At 46.2% G+C, this 13,573-nt stretch overlaps 1 protein-coding gene across 5 annotated transcripts in view; it reads left to right on the top strand.

The window, feature by feature from the left end:
- TIAM2 (TIAM Rac1 associated GEF 2) overlaps positions 1-13,573 on the top strand; it is a 143,907-nt gene that overhangs the window by 33,853 nt on the left and 96,481 nt on the right. For all 5 annotated transcript variants that reach the window (XM_019644173.1, XM_019644171.1, XM_019644174.1 and 2 more), the window contains 3 exons: positions 888-1,323; positions 6,314-6,486; positions 9,027-9,251. In XM_019644173.1, coding sequence (XP_019499718.1) covers positions 888-1,323; positions 6,314-6,486; positions 9,027-9,251 — 834 coding nt within the window. The remainder of the gene's footprint in view (positions 1-887; positions 1,324-6,313; positions 6,487-9,026; positions 9,252-13,573) is intronic.

Here is a 13,573-nt window from a genome sequence, read left to right as displayed (position 1 = left end):
CCGTTACTATATCAATATTAGTTTTATGTTGAGCTGCTTATGTCCGATTTTATATTGGAAGAAATGTTACAGTTCAAAATCATCTCTTTGGTATCCCCAGTGCCTAGAATAAACTAGGATGTTCAAATAAAAGGATGTGAATGAATGAATGAATGAATGAATGAATGGTGTACTTTTTTTATGAAAGGGATTTCCAAATTAAGTAAAAAAATGTTAATTTTGAAAAAGTGTGATAGTTACTAGCCACTACGCTCTGTGGACAAGGAATCCCACCCAGATGCATGCTTTTCACTGTCTAAGCGGGAAAATAAGATGCTAGCGCTCCCCAAGTCTAGACCTGGGCGGGGGTGGGGGGAGGAGGAGCTAGAGGCTGTGTTTACTCTGCACGGGGAGAGGCAGAGAAGTTGGCGCATATCAGCACCGAGTCCCCCTGTCCTTGCCCCCGTGACCCTGCAACTAGTGATTTTCTAAATTAGGTTTAAAAGGATCCAGGAGAAAACAGACTACAAGGGCCTGGATTCTTTCCATGAAGACACAGATTCACAGTTCACAGAGAAACATCAGTCTAGAAATCTTCACTAATGTGTATTAAATATACCAGTTAATTTCTTGATGTCAAGCACAGGTTAGATTTAGGTGAGTCGGCGGTGTTTGTGTTTACATCTTGAAGTAACAACTCTCCTGGCTATAAATTGGGTTGGGCAGCACTAGATCTCCAATTCTTTCTGGTTTGGAGACTTGATGATTCAAGATGCGCTTTTGTTAAAGGACTGTTGCTTTGGGGCAGCAGTCCTGGCGGTGAGCATTATTATACGCATACCATGGCGGGGAAGGGATGCTTTGGATCTACGTAACCTCTGATGGGTGGTCATCTGTGTTGGTCACAGGAGCCGAGGTCCAAGGAGGGCAGTGACTACTTTGACAGCCGCTCAGATGGACTGAATGCGGACGTGCAGGGGCCCTTCCAGGCGTCTGCCTCCCTGTGGTCAGGGAGCTCAGCTCAGCTCCTGTCCCAGAGGAGCGAATCAGCTCATGCGATTGGCAGCGATCCCCTCCGACAGAACATTTATGAAAACTTCATGCGCGAGTTGGAAATTAGCAGGACCAACACGGAGAACGTAGAAACGTCTACAGAAACTGCTGAGTCCAGCAGCGAGTCCCTCAGCTCTTTGGAGCAACTGGACCTGCTCTTTGAAAAGGAGCAAGGGGTGGTCCGGAAAGCTGGGTGGCTCTTCTTCAAACCCCTTGTCACTTTGCAGAAGGAAAGGAAGCTGGAGCTGGTGGCTCGGAGGAAGTGGAGACAGTACTGGGTGACACTTAAAGGTAAGTGCACTGTCGGCTCACTGTGGGCCTCTGGGTTCACCCCTCCGCTGTACCCTTCCTTGGGAGACACTAGTGAGTGAGTCCAGCGTTAATTCGAGTGAATGTGAAGGGAGTTGGTACAGAATCTTCCAGCATGCTTTACTACGCACCTTTCTCAAACCTGTGTACTATGGTGTACTTAATAGTCACATGTAGTATTCCATTCAGTGAATCGTGATTGGATTTAATAGTCATGGCTTATTATTTTATAGGTATTTCTGTATCATTCTTTAATACTTTCCCTGCATCTGGGGTGGGGGGAAACCCCCAAAAGTAAGCAAAGGTAGTTATTTGCAACGTGGGTCTTGAATTTCATATTCTGCACATGTTTGGAACCCCAAAGAGGCATCCTGTGCAGCGTGTGCCACTAAGAATTTCATCTGCATTATTTGATTTGTGTCATCCCACCTTTATGATCTAAGAGAGTCTAATTGTCATCGTCACAAACAAAATGCTTTGTTTTTAATGCCAAGGAACTAGGGGTAAGAATTGGCTAAGATGACCAAAGTTGCTCACAAGCGTTGCCATTTAAAAATTAGAAGTGCCTTGCTCATGGTGGGTGCGTAGATTTGAAGGGATTCACATGTCCCGAGGAAGAGGGAGGCTCTAAGGCAACACAGTGTTGATTTATGCAGATGGAAACAGTAAGAGCAACCTCACAGCCCCTGGCATTTCTGCACAAAGTCCTGTGACTCTTTGTCAGAGGCACTGAGTGTGGTGTTCGGAGTCAAACCTCATTATCGGGTGACACCCTTCCTTATCACGGGGGGAAGGGTAATGGGACTCAGGTCTGTGGACCGGATGTGTGGAAGGCCTGGAGACCTCCGCAGTGCCCATGTCCAGCTTTTTTTTTTTTTGCCTCTATTTAGAATTTGTGGGCCCCCGGCCCCAGCCTTGGGGTGCTGGTGTTGTTTCGTAATGACCCATAAGCCCATCTGGGAAAGGCACCCCTGCAAAAACATTTCCTCTTTAAGTGACACGGTTCCCTAGCAACTGGAGGGTTTGGAAAACCCAAGACGAGCATCTCACACAGACTGCTGTTCCTCGTCTCCGACTCTGGATTTGGGTGGCGGCTGACAAAGGCAGAGAGCTTTCCTCGTGTCGGCATCCTGGGGAGGCCGGTTCTTATATGATGGGAGGGATTTGGAAAGTTGGAATACTGGGTTGAATCTAGCAACACACAGTTATGAAGGGATACGTTATGCTTTAAGGTTTAATAACGTTGGATATTATGCTGGATAATAATGCTGGAGTACAGGATAGGGAGATGGGGCCGCAAAGTATGACAAGTGAAGGTGATTTGGGGGGTTTGATTTACAGTCCATTCATTGAATGAGTTTCCACTGGGATTAAGGCTAAAATAAAAGTACACGTGTTCTCAAAGAGTAAAAGGGGCGCCTGGCTAATCAATCATTAGCCATGTCACGTGGCCTGCAGCTCCATCCCTCTCTCCTTCCTCTGCCCTGTTCAAAGCCAGCCTTTCTCTCCTTGGGGGCAATTCTGCAGGAGACTTGTTAGTAAACAAAATGATTCTCCAAAAGGTTCTACCCGAAGCATTTCTACCTGGAGGGGAGAGTGAAAATGTCCCCTCAGGGAAGTGAGCATCTGGAATTGTTTCTGAATCACAGTCTGAAGCTGCTTCCTATTTGCGTGATACTGAGAATGGATGCACTCTGCTCCGTAATATGTCATGTACCTAGTTTTTTAAATGTAAAATGCGTTTGTTAAAATTGATGCTTCAGGAAGTTGTTCCTGTCTTACGGCTTTGAAAATCCCCAGTCCATACCCCCAGGGAGGTGGTGGCCTGGTGGTGGCGGTGGTGATGGTGGTGGTGTGTGTCCATCCATGTGTCCATGTCCTACTGTGAGAAGCAGGGCCGCAGGTGACGCCAGAGGGATTTAGAGCCATGCCATCTGGAGGATGGCATAAGGACCTAGGAATAGTTAGCCTGGAGGAAATGAGAACTGGGGTGAGAGTAAGCAACTTGTGGAAGAGTCATTGGATTTAGTCTGGTTCACCAGAGGTTAGGCGGGAGCTAATGGACGACAAGCTGATTCTGGATTAATGCAAAAATACCCGAACAAACAAAAACAACAGCGACCAGAACCATGGGCAAGTGGAAAGACAGTACGTTCCTGAGTGTCCTGCTCCTGGGGACATTTGCACACAGTCAGACTGTTGGAGGCCTCCTGGGGGAGAGCCAGGCAGGTGTCACTTCAGATTGGAAATGCTCACCTTCAGGGTCCTGTCTTCTGTCCTGGAATCTACACCAGGAGCTTCTGGCTGCTGACGTCAGGGGCGGGGACAGTCTTGGGTTGTCTTGGATGATTACAAGGTCTGCAGTCTTGCCTGGGCCGGGGCTGGGTCTGGCTGTCTCGGTACTTGCTAGTAAAGCACTCCAAACCCATGGATGAACGGTGCTTTGTGAGTGTGAATGTTATCACGTGTACATTCTTTCGTTTCCTTTGCAGCCAAGGAAAGGTATGCGATAAAGATGTTTTTCCCCAGCATAACCTTTTCCGTGTGACTTTCCACACCTCTTTCCTCTGGGAATTCAATATGTTGAGTTCAGCTTTCTTGGCTTAGAATCCAAGTTGTAATGTGTGAATTTAACTATTTGGTTTAACCTTAGTTGGAAACATATATGCTCATATGTGTCTATATACACACGTACAATTGATGCAGAATTTTAACATGATCTTGGAAGTATCTGTGTACGTAGCTTGCGAACAGTGTTCTGAAGAGAGTAGCTATTAGCAAGCCATCTGGCTGCCTCCCTACATTGAATGGATAGGTATACTAAGGGCGCAAATGTGTTTTCGGGCTTGCAGAATGTAATAAGTTCTAACAAGGATAATTCTGCTTTCTATGTGTCTTTCCCAATGAGTGCATCTTCATGTGGTTTGTGGGGGGCTTCCTGGACAGAATGGTTGGCACGGTCATTAAAGATATCCCTCAGAAAGCACAACAGATGGGTCCATATGTCATTTTAGGGTGCTGGTGATTTTGCTCTGTGATAGGCCTGAAATGGGCAATGGGGGAACGAGCGTGGGTTGAGAGGGTGTCAACGAAAAGGTGGGTTTGAGCAAAGACCGAGACTATTTGCTCTCCTATTTCTACTAATAGTACGTCTTCTATTATTATATGTCTACTGCTATTCCAGTCTTTTTTCTTTTTGCTACCATGGCAAGAACTCCCACTGTCAATCCTCGAGGCCACCAGCAGCTCCTGGCGGGGACTGGTGGTGCTGACAGCCACAACCCTGGGGGGTGCAGGGGACATGGTTGTGGCCTCTTTCCATCAGCCTCAGCGCCCAGCATTAGAGACGCAGGTCACGTTTACCTTGATATACTAGATTTGCGATTGACTTCTGTTCTTTAAATTCAATAGCCACAAAAGTCTGCATATTGTTTTAGATCCTGGCCTGGCTCTAAAACAACATGTCCTGTTTTGGTTGCATGCTGCCACTTTAGAGCTACATTCTGCCATAGGTCGGGTATGAGGTTTGGCACTATCTTGGCATCAGCCCAATGCTGCGTTCATGTCCTCTGGATATAAGGGCTCAAACCATGGCTGCTGGGACCACAATGTGCAGAAAATGGGGAAGTCGGCATCAATTCATTGGAAAGAACTTGGACTTGGGCATAGCTGGTGGTGCTGTGTCGCCTTTGCCCTGGTCCTCGGGCTCCCAGGTCATGGCTTGTCACAGATGCAGCTGTAGTGTCAGACAGGCCTTTCACAATGGAAGGATCGGGGATATTGTTTCTGGTGCATCAGAGACTAGAGGAAGAGATGGGCTCAGCTCTGCAGAAGCAGCTCTGGCCATAAACCTCTTCCCATGTTCTATGAGCTCCTCTCAGCCTTGATTTGGGTGAGTTTTGTTTGTGGGAAGAGAGATCGCTCACTGCTCCTGAAATCGTAAAGCACCGTGGAGGGAGAGAGGGCAGTCCTGGGGATGTTGTTTCTGAGGGCAGGCTGAGTGGCAGGCAGGAGTCTTTTTCTCTCGGCTTCTGTGCTGGGTTCCATTATGTAAACGTGTATGTCCATGTTAAGATTTGTTTTTACAGGAAGAAATGAAATTGGCAAGAGTGAAAGAGCTTTTTAAATTATAATAATTATAGGACATTCCTAGCTAATTATCAAAGCAGACCCATAATAACTTCTACCTACTTTATTAGCTTATTAGGGGAAAGCTATATACTTACAATGCTAGGTGGCAGCATTTTTAGAGTACTATTTTAAAATTCAGGGATATTTAATTTCATTTTTCTCTCAGTCTAAATCAGTAAGATGACAGCCATATTTCCTATCACGATGAGATAAAAAAATATACTGAAATTATTTCAAATGGCATTTGGAGAATAAACTGGATACTTTCTTATAAATGGCTCCCCAGGTCTACTCAGTTTGTGTTACCACATATTGTAAATGTAAAAGCGTCTTTAGTTAATGAACATGGGCTTTTCTTCTGCCTCCTGCATTTAGCTCTCTTAAATAATGTGGTGTTGTGCTTAAGAATGGGGGCTCTGGGGCCAGAGGGCCTGGGGCCAGCTGTGGACCCGCACAAGCGGTGTGGTCTCAGGTTTCACACCTGTGAAATGGGTTAATAAGCGCACCTGCCTTCTGGGGCTGCTGTGGGGACTAAGTGAGCCAGTGCGTGGGGATTACGCAGAGGAGTTCCTGACGGGACGTACGCAGCAATAAACAAACACTTGGTATTGTTACTACCCATAGTGCATGTACAAAAATGTCTCATTTTCACCCGAGTTAATGCTAATACAGCGAGACCTATGTCGGATACCAGAATTTCCTTTTGTATTAAATAGTTGTCTCATTTAGTTATTATTATTATTAATTATTATTATTTTTAGATTTGTCCCTTCCCTCCTCATTCCTGTCCTAGATCCTCAGGATGGGTGACAGGGCCCTGGCTTTGCTTCTCTCTTCACAGGGTGCACCCTGCTATTCTACGAGACCTACGGGAAGAATTCTCTGGATCAGAGCAGTGTGCCCCGCTGCGCCCTGTTTGCGGAGGACAGCATCGTGCAGTCCGTCCCAGAACACCCCAAGAAGGAAAACGTGTTTTGCCTGAGCAACTCCTTCGCAGACGTCTACCTTTTCCAGGTACCGCTGAGCTTCCGACATGTGGGTGGAGGCAACGGCTTACCTACTATCGGGAGGAGAAGGAGCAGAACTAAAGGGCGCAGCTTAGTGATGAAATAAATGGAGCAAAAGCTTCCCTAGGCTTGGGGCTTAACCACGAGAACTGGCCTGTGTAACCGCCAGGCGCCACAGGGCCAGCACAGATCCGGCCGTTCATACGGTGAGCATTTCCTGGGTGCCTGGTGGCCCTTGGGGTCCCTGTCATCATGAGCTACTTCAGTGCAAGGTCTGAAATTTCCAGAGTGGAGGCTGTTTAAACGAAGCCTAGAGAATATGGAGAGAGGCGAGGTTTAGGTTCTCCGCAAGAATCCCAGGGAAGTGAAAGAAGCAGTTTTTCAGGAAACCCTCACAGACAAATGCTGTAAGGTCTTCGCTCCCAGTGGAAATGGTCTTAGGACATTAAGATTCAGCTTGTCTGCTGCTAGGAGTTTTAGCAACTTTGTAGCAACCGAGAAGTCACACATCACGGTGCTGCCGGAGCCGGCAGTACCGGGGGCAGGCTTAGATGTGAGTCCCGGTGCCGTTGTTGCGTACCTATGTCGCCTTGGAGCACGAACCAAACTTCTTTGAGCTTCGGACCGTTCAACAGGTGGGATAATCATAGCTTCTAGGGTTGCTTTTAACAGTGTGCATGTGGTAAGTGCTAGACACTAACTGTTATTTTAACCTAACTATTATTACTCTTCTCATTGAGTAACTCAAAAAAGTTGGGGGTGGGAGCCAGGAAGTGAAGCGCGCTTCTGAAATGCTTTCTAGCCCACATCCAGTGCTGCATGTGGGCACAGGGTGGGCTGCTGAAGGTTCATGGAAAACCTCACAGGTCCTGGGGTCAGGTGTCTGATGAACTTGGTCCTGGTTGCCCCCAGGAGCCCTGCAGAACCACGGAGTGACTCTGGGAATCGAGAATTCTCTGACATGTTCCCTACAACAGGATTTGCCATCATCAGTACCAGGCAAATGCATTGGGCCTCTGGGCTTAACTGCTGTCCTCAAAGACTTGACTTAACAAGAGTCAGGGCCTGAGGTGTGACTTTTTTTCTCTTCACAGAAAAGTTGCTTACACCTTCCATGTTACTCTAAAGCGAAGTAATGAATTGGTGTTAATCTGAATGGTAGGGGAAGTAAATAGATTAAATTTGCATGGACTTCTTAGGGGCAAGTGTGAAATGAATGTTTTATTTTGTGATTCAGGCAAAAATAGCCTTAGTTTTAAGAAACTGTCTCAGTAGTTCCGATTGTGTGACCCCAGAGAGCACTGGAGATCGACCCTGTGGCTAGAATACATGTGGTTGTTTCTGGACATCAGGAAACTGGAGCTGCTTTTCAGCCTGCTTAGATCCACACATCTCTGCCCATCCTGCTTTATTCAGACTTTCTTTATTGTTTTCAAAAGAAAATATTTTCCTTCCATGAAAATATATGGTCACTGTGTCTGAAGGTCCTGAAGAGTAGAGAATGAAAAACCACTATCCAGGGCCGGCCAAGTGGCGCGTTGGTTAGGAGTTGGCTTGGGATGCCAGCTCTGAGCAGCAGGGCCCCAGTTCGGATCCGACATGAGGGCCAGTGACACTGCGCCCTCTACAGCTAAGATGGTGAACAACAGCTCGACCTGGAGCTGGGCTGCTGTGAGTCGCCAGCGACGGNCGACATGAGGGCCAGTGACACTGCGCCCTCTACAGCTAAGATGGTGAACAACAGCTCGACCTGGAGCTGGGCTGCTGTGAGTCGCCAGCGACGGCATAGGCTGCAGTGGGGCTGGCCGGCAGTTGGCGTGAGCCTCTGTCCAATGGCTGGCGACTGATCTGCCTCGCCCAGAAAGAGCACAATGATGGTGCCAACTTGCGCCAGTGAAGCGACGTCCTCCACAACTAGACTGAAGAACAAAAGGACAGCGGCTTGTCTGTTCCCCTTCCCTGATTTCCCAATGCTGCTCCCCTCCCCCAATTCCCCAATAGAATCTTAAAAAAAAAAGAAAAACCACTATCCATGTTTCCAATTTTCAAAGGCAACTATTTTAATTTCATTGTGTACTTCCCCCCATAGCCTTTCATTGACATTTTTCATAATTGAGTCCTTAGTGTAGCTAAAATTTCTTATCCTATTTTCAGAATTTAACATTTTAGTCTTAGTATTTTCTCATTCTCTTAAAATTATAATGAGCTGCCTTTCAGAGAGCGACAGAACGTAACACTGAGTGGGCATACCCTGGTTTCTTATGACTCCCCAGTTGTTTGCTTATAGCTTGATTCTAGTGTGTCTTCCCGTCATATTTGGGGCTGTATGACTGGGGCTTCTGCTCTGCTTTCAAGGTTCTTGCAGACCCTTTGAAGTCAGGAAGGCCTGTGGACTTGAGTGGTTGTGTGTGTGTTTTTAAATTAAACAGTTTTTATGAAGTGAAGGTACTTCTTGGGTTTTACACATCAAAGCCCAGCCTGCTACTTTGGAGGGCACTTTGTGGTAAAACAATTCCAAATAGATTTTTTTAACCTTTCTATGTTTAGGCTACAAGCCAGACAGATCTGGAAAACTGGGTCACTGCCATACATTCGGCATGTGCATCCCTTTTTGCAAAGAAGCATGGCAAAGAGGACACAGTTCGGCTACTGAAGAACCAGACCAAAAACCTTGCTCAAAAGATAGACATGGACAGCAAGATGAAAAAGATGGCGGAATTACAGCTGTCCGTGGTGAGCGACCCAAAGAACAGGAAAGCCATAGAAAACCAGGTACCATTTATTTACATGAGTATTGTCTTCTGTTGGTCTCATCACTCACAGCAGATGATGATGGTGATATTTCTTCCATCTCTGGGAGGGTAACAGTTTATGTGGCTTCTTGTTTCAAGTACTTAATGGCGGCACTTTTGTGATTTGGGGGATGCGATATGCTTTACAACCCTCGGTTGCTGTATGTAGATCATGGAGTGTTTTGTGACCCAGCCTTTATTCTTGATATTAAATAGTTCCTTCTTGCTTAGCTGGCATTCTCATACAGTGTCACTTTAAGAACAAAATCTATATAATAAAATGAGTAGAAGATTAGACAGGTAAGATTCTAGTACAAAGGATGGCTTTGGAAAGTGTGGGATGGTTCAACAGCTACTTCCGTGTCTGCGGATTTCAAAACCCAGTATTTTTTTTCTGCATTACAGATAAGGTGCTGAAGAAAACGCTTTCTCTGGTCTAGTTGCACATTCATAAAATAATTAAACAGGTAGTTTCTATGCTGTTTGCAGTTTAGAGGAGGAGAAGCAGCTTTTTAATATTTATTTTCCTTGGCTCAGACAACCTAAGCACCTAGACAAGTGTCGGTGAAAGTTCTAGCATCCCAGTCGTCGTAAATGAACGATGAAAGCAGTGCCTTTGGGAGGTTAACCAGGCAGCGGCTCGGAGGGCAGATTGAGTGGGGACAGCTACTGAGCAGCAGATGGCACAGGTCTGGGTGTACACTTATGAAGCCCTGGTCCAGGTAACACCACAGAAGTGTGACAGTTTATATGGAAAATGTATTTCAGAGTATGTTATTTCTATAATTCTATAGAACCTTTTAAAAAGACTATTATTAAAATATAGCTAACTCATTCTATAGAATCTTAAAGCTATTATCCTACATTCTCGAATTGAACTGTTCATCGAACAGAATATGCCATTTATTTAACAGAGTACCTGCCAGCAAAGTACAAACTACAAAATCGTTTTAACAAGGAACTGAACAGGAAGTTGAAAGTGCCAGGGAGAATGCAGGAAGCGGGAGGGTGTTTGGGGCTGGACAAGAGCACAGCTGCTACAGGACGTGCTGCCACCCGGCGCTCAGCTTGTGTTATGCAGCCACCTGCTTCCCATCGAGACGCTCGTATGTGGGCAGAGCTCGGTCTCGATCTCTCAGCTGTCTGTGTGCGTGGCATGAAACGAAGTGATGCTGTGGCAAAGGTACACGGCAAACCAGAGAGCTTGAGGAGAAGGAGAAATGGTTATCCCAGTGTTTTCTTTGTGCCACATCTCACCCATGGCCCTGAATGTCCAGGTTCCAGTAGTTTCAATCTGTGTATCGTCAGAGGCACACCTCATGGATTCAGAGGCCTCCGGGTGTTCAGGGTGCCCTGATCAAAAATCTTGTTCTGATTGTAATGGGAAAAGGTATGGTTTTAACGTGTGTGTGTGTGTGTGTGTGTGTGTGTGTTAAAAAATGATAATGTTTTCTTGCTACCAGTGGGAGTGGCCTGCAAGGGGTGGTGGGGGCTCAGGGTCTGTGTGGTCTGTGAGATGATGACTAGGAGGCTGGAAGGAAAGGGGTGGGGGCTCCACGGACTCCGCAGATACAATTCGGGGACATGGCACGCTGCCAATCAGGTGAAGAAATTCCTGGAAATCTAGCTGCCCTGATATCACACTTGTGGTCCAGTTCCCTCATCATGTGGTTGGGGACACCAGGGTCTTTCTGGTTCTTTGTGAAGGCAGCCCGTCCTGTGTTCGTGAAGTTTAGGAGCTCAGTCCTGGAGAGATTGCACTTGTTACCATCCTTTCAAGCATGATTCTGGAAAAGAGCAATCAGAGACTCGATGCACCGCTTGGTCTCTGTAGGGCTGGACGTTTTTGCCACGTCAGAGTGGAGTGAGGCAGAGAGGCTGTGAGCAGGGAGCAGTGCGGCAAGCTCTGGGTTGGGGATGATGGCGGGAACTGGTTTTAACTTTCTGGTTTTAACTGACTCTCTGAAATTTCACTTTGAAGCCACACTTTAGTCCCTTGGAAGCAATGTCCAACCTGGAGTTTTCAGGCTCTTCTATATTGTCAAATGCTTAGGTCCAGGGAGAGAAAAGGGAATGTTAGTGACATTGAGCGTCTCCTGGCCCAGCTTTCACACCCTCCTCCTCCCCACACCCCTTTATGGCCACAAGAAGTCCATGCTGACGTTTTTAGAAGTTTAAAATTCTCATTAAATGTGATTTTATTCCCTTGCAATTTTATTACATAGTTTATAAATGCTTCCCTGATGATGCCACAATTGGTGTTATTCTCTGATCAGGAAGGGAGAATTAGTTTCTCATAAAGCTCTAGACAAATACCAGAGTCTAGGATGGTTGGGTAGCCTGGCGAGAAGCCCTTTTAAAGAATTAGGGTAATTATTACTTGTGGCCCTATTCCACATTCTTGACAGGGTCATTACATCAGTGACTTGAAGCACATCGTCTATATACTACTATATACTAGTAGTTTTTACCAATACTACTAATTTTTAATTTCAGTTCTCCCCTCCCTCACCCTGTTGCCCTCACCCTTTCCATGCACACAATCACCCTCTCACCTTACGTGTGTCAAGTTTTGGTAAGAAGCAATTTGGATTGATTTTCAGAAATTCCACCTGAAAATATTCTCCACACCATGTTGGCAGTTTTTAAGGTTGTAATTTAGTCATGTTTTCCCAGAGGGCTTTGCAGCAGGTAATGTGAATTACATTTGCTGTGCCCACTGTCCTTAACTCATTTGCCAGATGGTTGTAAAGAGAGCTATTTGCTCTCTACTTGCAGACACAAAGTGTATGGCATGTGAAGGGGGGGACAAGCATATGCTTACAGTTACTTTTATGAGATGGTCTCTGACTAGAGAATGTTATGTGAAGCTGCAAAGACAAAGGTATTGACAAACCGAGGCCAATAAGAACATGATCCCCCAAATATCCCATAAGTATAGTTTTCTCTAAATTGCATTTTAAAAACCTTAAAAGAGCAGTGCTTTATCCACTTACCATTTAAAAATTTCAACTTCACTATAGTTTATTTTGCATAAAAGAAAATATTTATTTTATTTAGGTAGCCCTTTTCCCCAAAGACCCCAAGAACCTCAGATAAAGTCATTTATAGCTTAATAATAGCTGAACTTACAGGGGCCATTATATCATGATGATAACACCTCTGCAACAGGTTTTCTTTGAAGTACTTGGGTGGAAAAAGACCATTGTCCATGGCCAAAGACATTATCACAGTGATAACAGATGAACTTGCATACTGTTGTGTGATGATGTGCTTTGCTTAAAAAAGACCCATCATGCCAGCCAAGTGGCATGTTGGTTAAGAGTTGGCTTGGGAGTGCCCCCTCTGAGCAGCAGGGCCCTGGGTTGAATCCCACATGAGGGCCAGTGACACTGCCCTCTACAGCTAAGATGGTGAGCAACAGCTCGATCTGAAGCTGGGCTGCCGTGAGTCCCTAGCAACAGCGTAGGCTGCAGTGACTGCCTGAGTTACTGTGAGTGGCTGGCAGCCAGTGTGAGCGGCCGGCAGCTGGCATGAGCTGCCATGAGCCACTGTGAGCAGCCGTCCAGTGGCAGGCAACCAATTGCCTCACCCGGGAAGAGCGCAATGATAATATCAACATGGGCCAGTGAGGCGACGTCCTCCGCAACTAGAGTGAAAAACAAAAGGACAGCAACTTGTCTGTTCCCCTTCCCCGATTCCTCAACTCTGTTCCCCTCCCCCAATTCCCCAATAAAATCTTAAAAAAAAAAAGACCCATCATATGGTCCTGTCCTTTGGCCTATAGGGCCTCCGTGGGGCAGGGTGGCACAACTTTCATTTGACCAGTGTGGATCCGGCCATGCAGCCAGTCCATGTGTCAGATTACTTTTGAAGTTCTCAGAGAGGAAGCACTGTAAATCAAGTCCAGTTAGTACTGTATTTTGCTTCCATTTGTTATTTTAAACAAGTAAACAGGGACAAAACTTCACCATCCTTAGGGGGTCTGGCCTCCTCCCAGATGGCCTGACTCCTTGTGATTCATTCTGTGCCTTTCTCACTTCCAGTGGTTAATTAGGCCAGAGGGAGGAGGCAGTTAGAACAGGGAGATGGTACTTCTGGTGGGCGGAGCAGACTCTCAGTTGGTGGGCTTGGGACTGCTCTGGGTTTTGTGAACCATGGGCTTCGTTTTAAATATTTACTTAGAGTTTTAAAATCAGAAAGAGGATGGATTGAATTTAGACAATTGGAAACTGTGGCGAAGGGAACAAAGTGAACAAGGCCTTGAGGAAAATATGATACGGGGTGTGTGTGTGGGGGTGG

The sequence above is a fragment of the Hipposideros armiger genome, unplaced genomic scaffold, assembly GCF_001890085.2.
Source record: "Hipposideros armiger isolate ML-2016 unplaced genomic scaffold, ASM189008v1 scaffold_86, whole genome shotgun sequence".
In the NCBI taxonomy this organism is placed as follows: domain Eukaryota; kingdom Metazoa; phylum Chordata; class Mammalia; order Chiroptera; family Hipposideridae; genus Hipposideros; species Hipposideros armiger.
The sequence above is the reverse complement of the archived record's forward strand: the minus strand, read 5'-3'. Positions and strand labels throughout refer to the sequence as shown.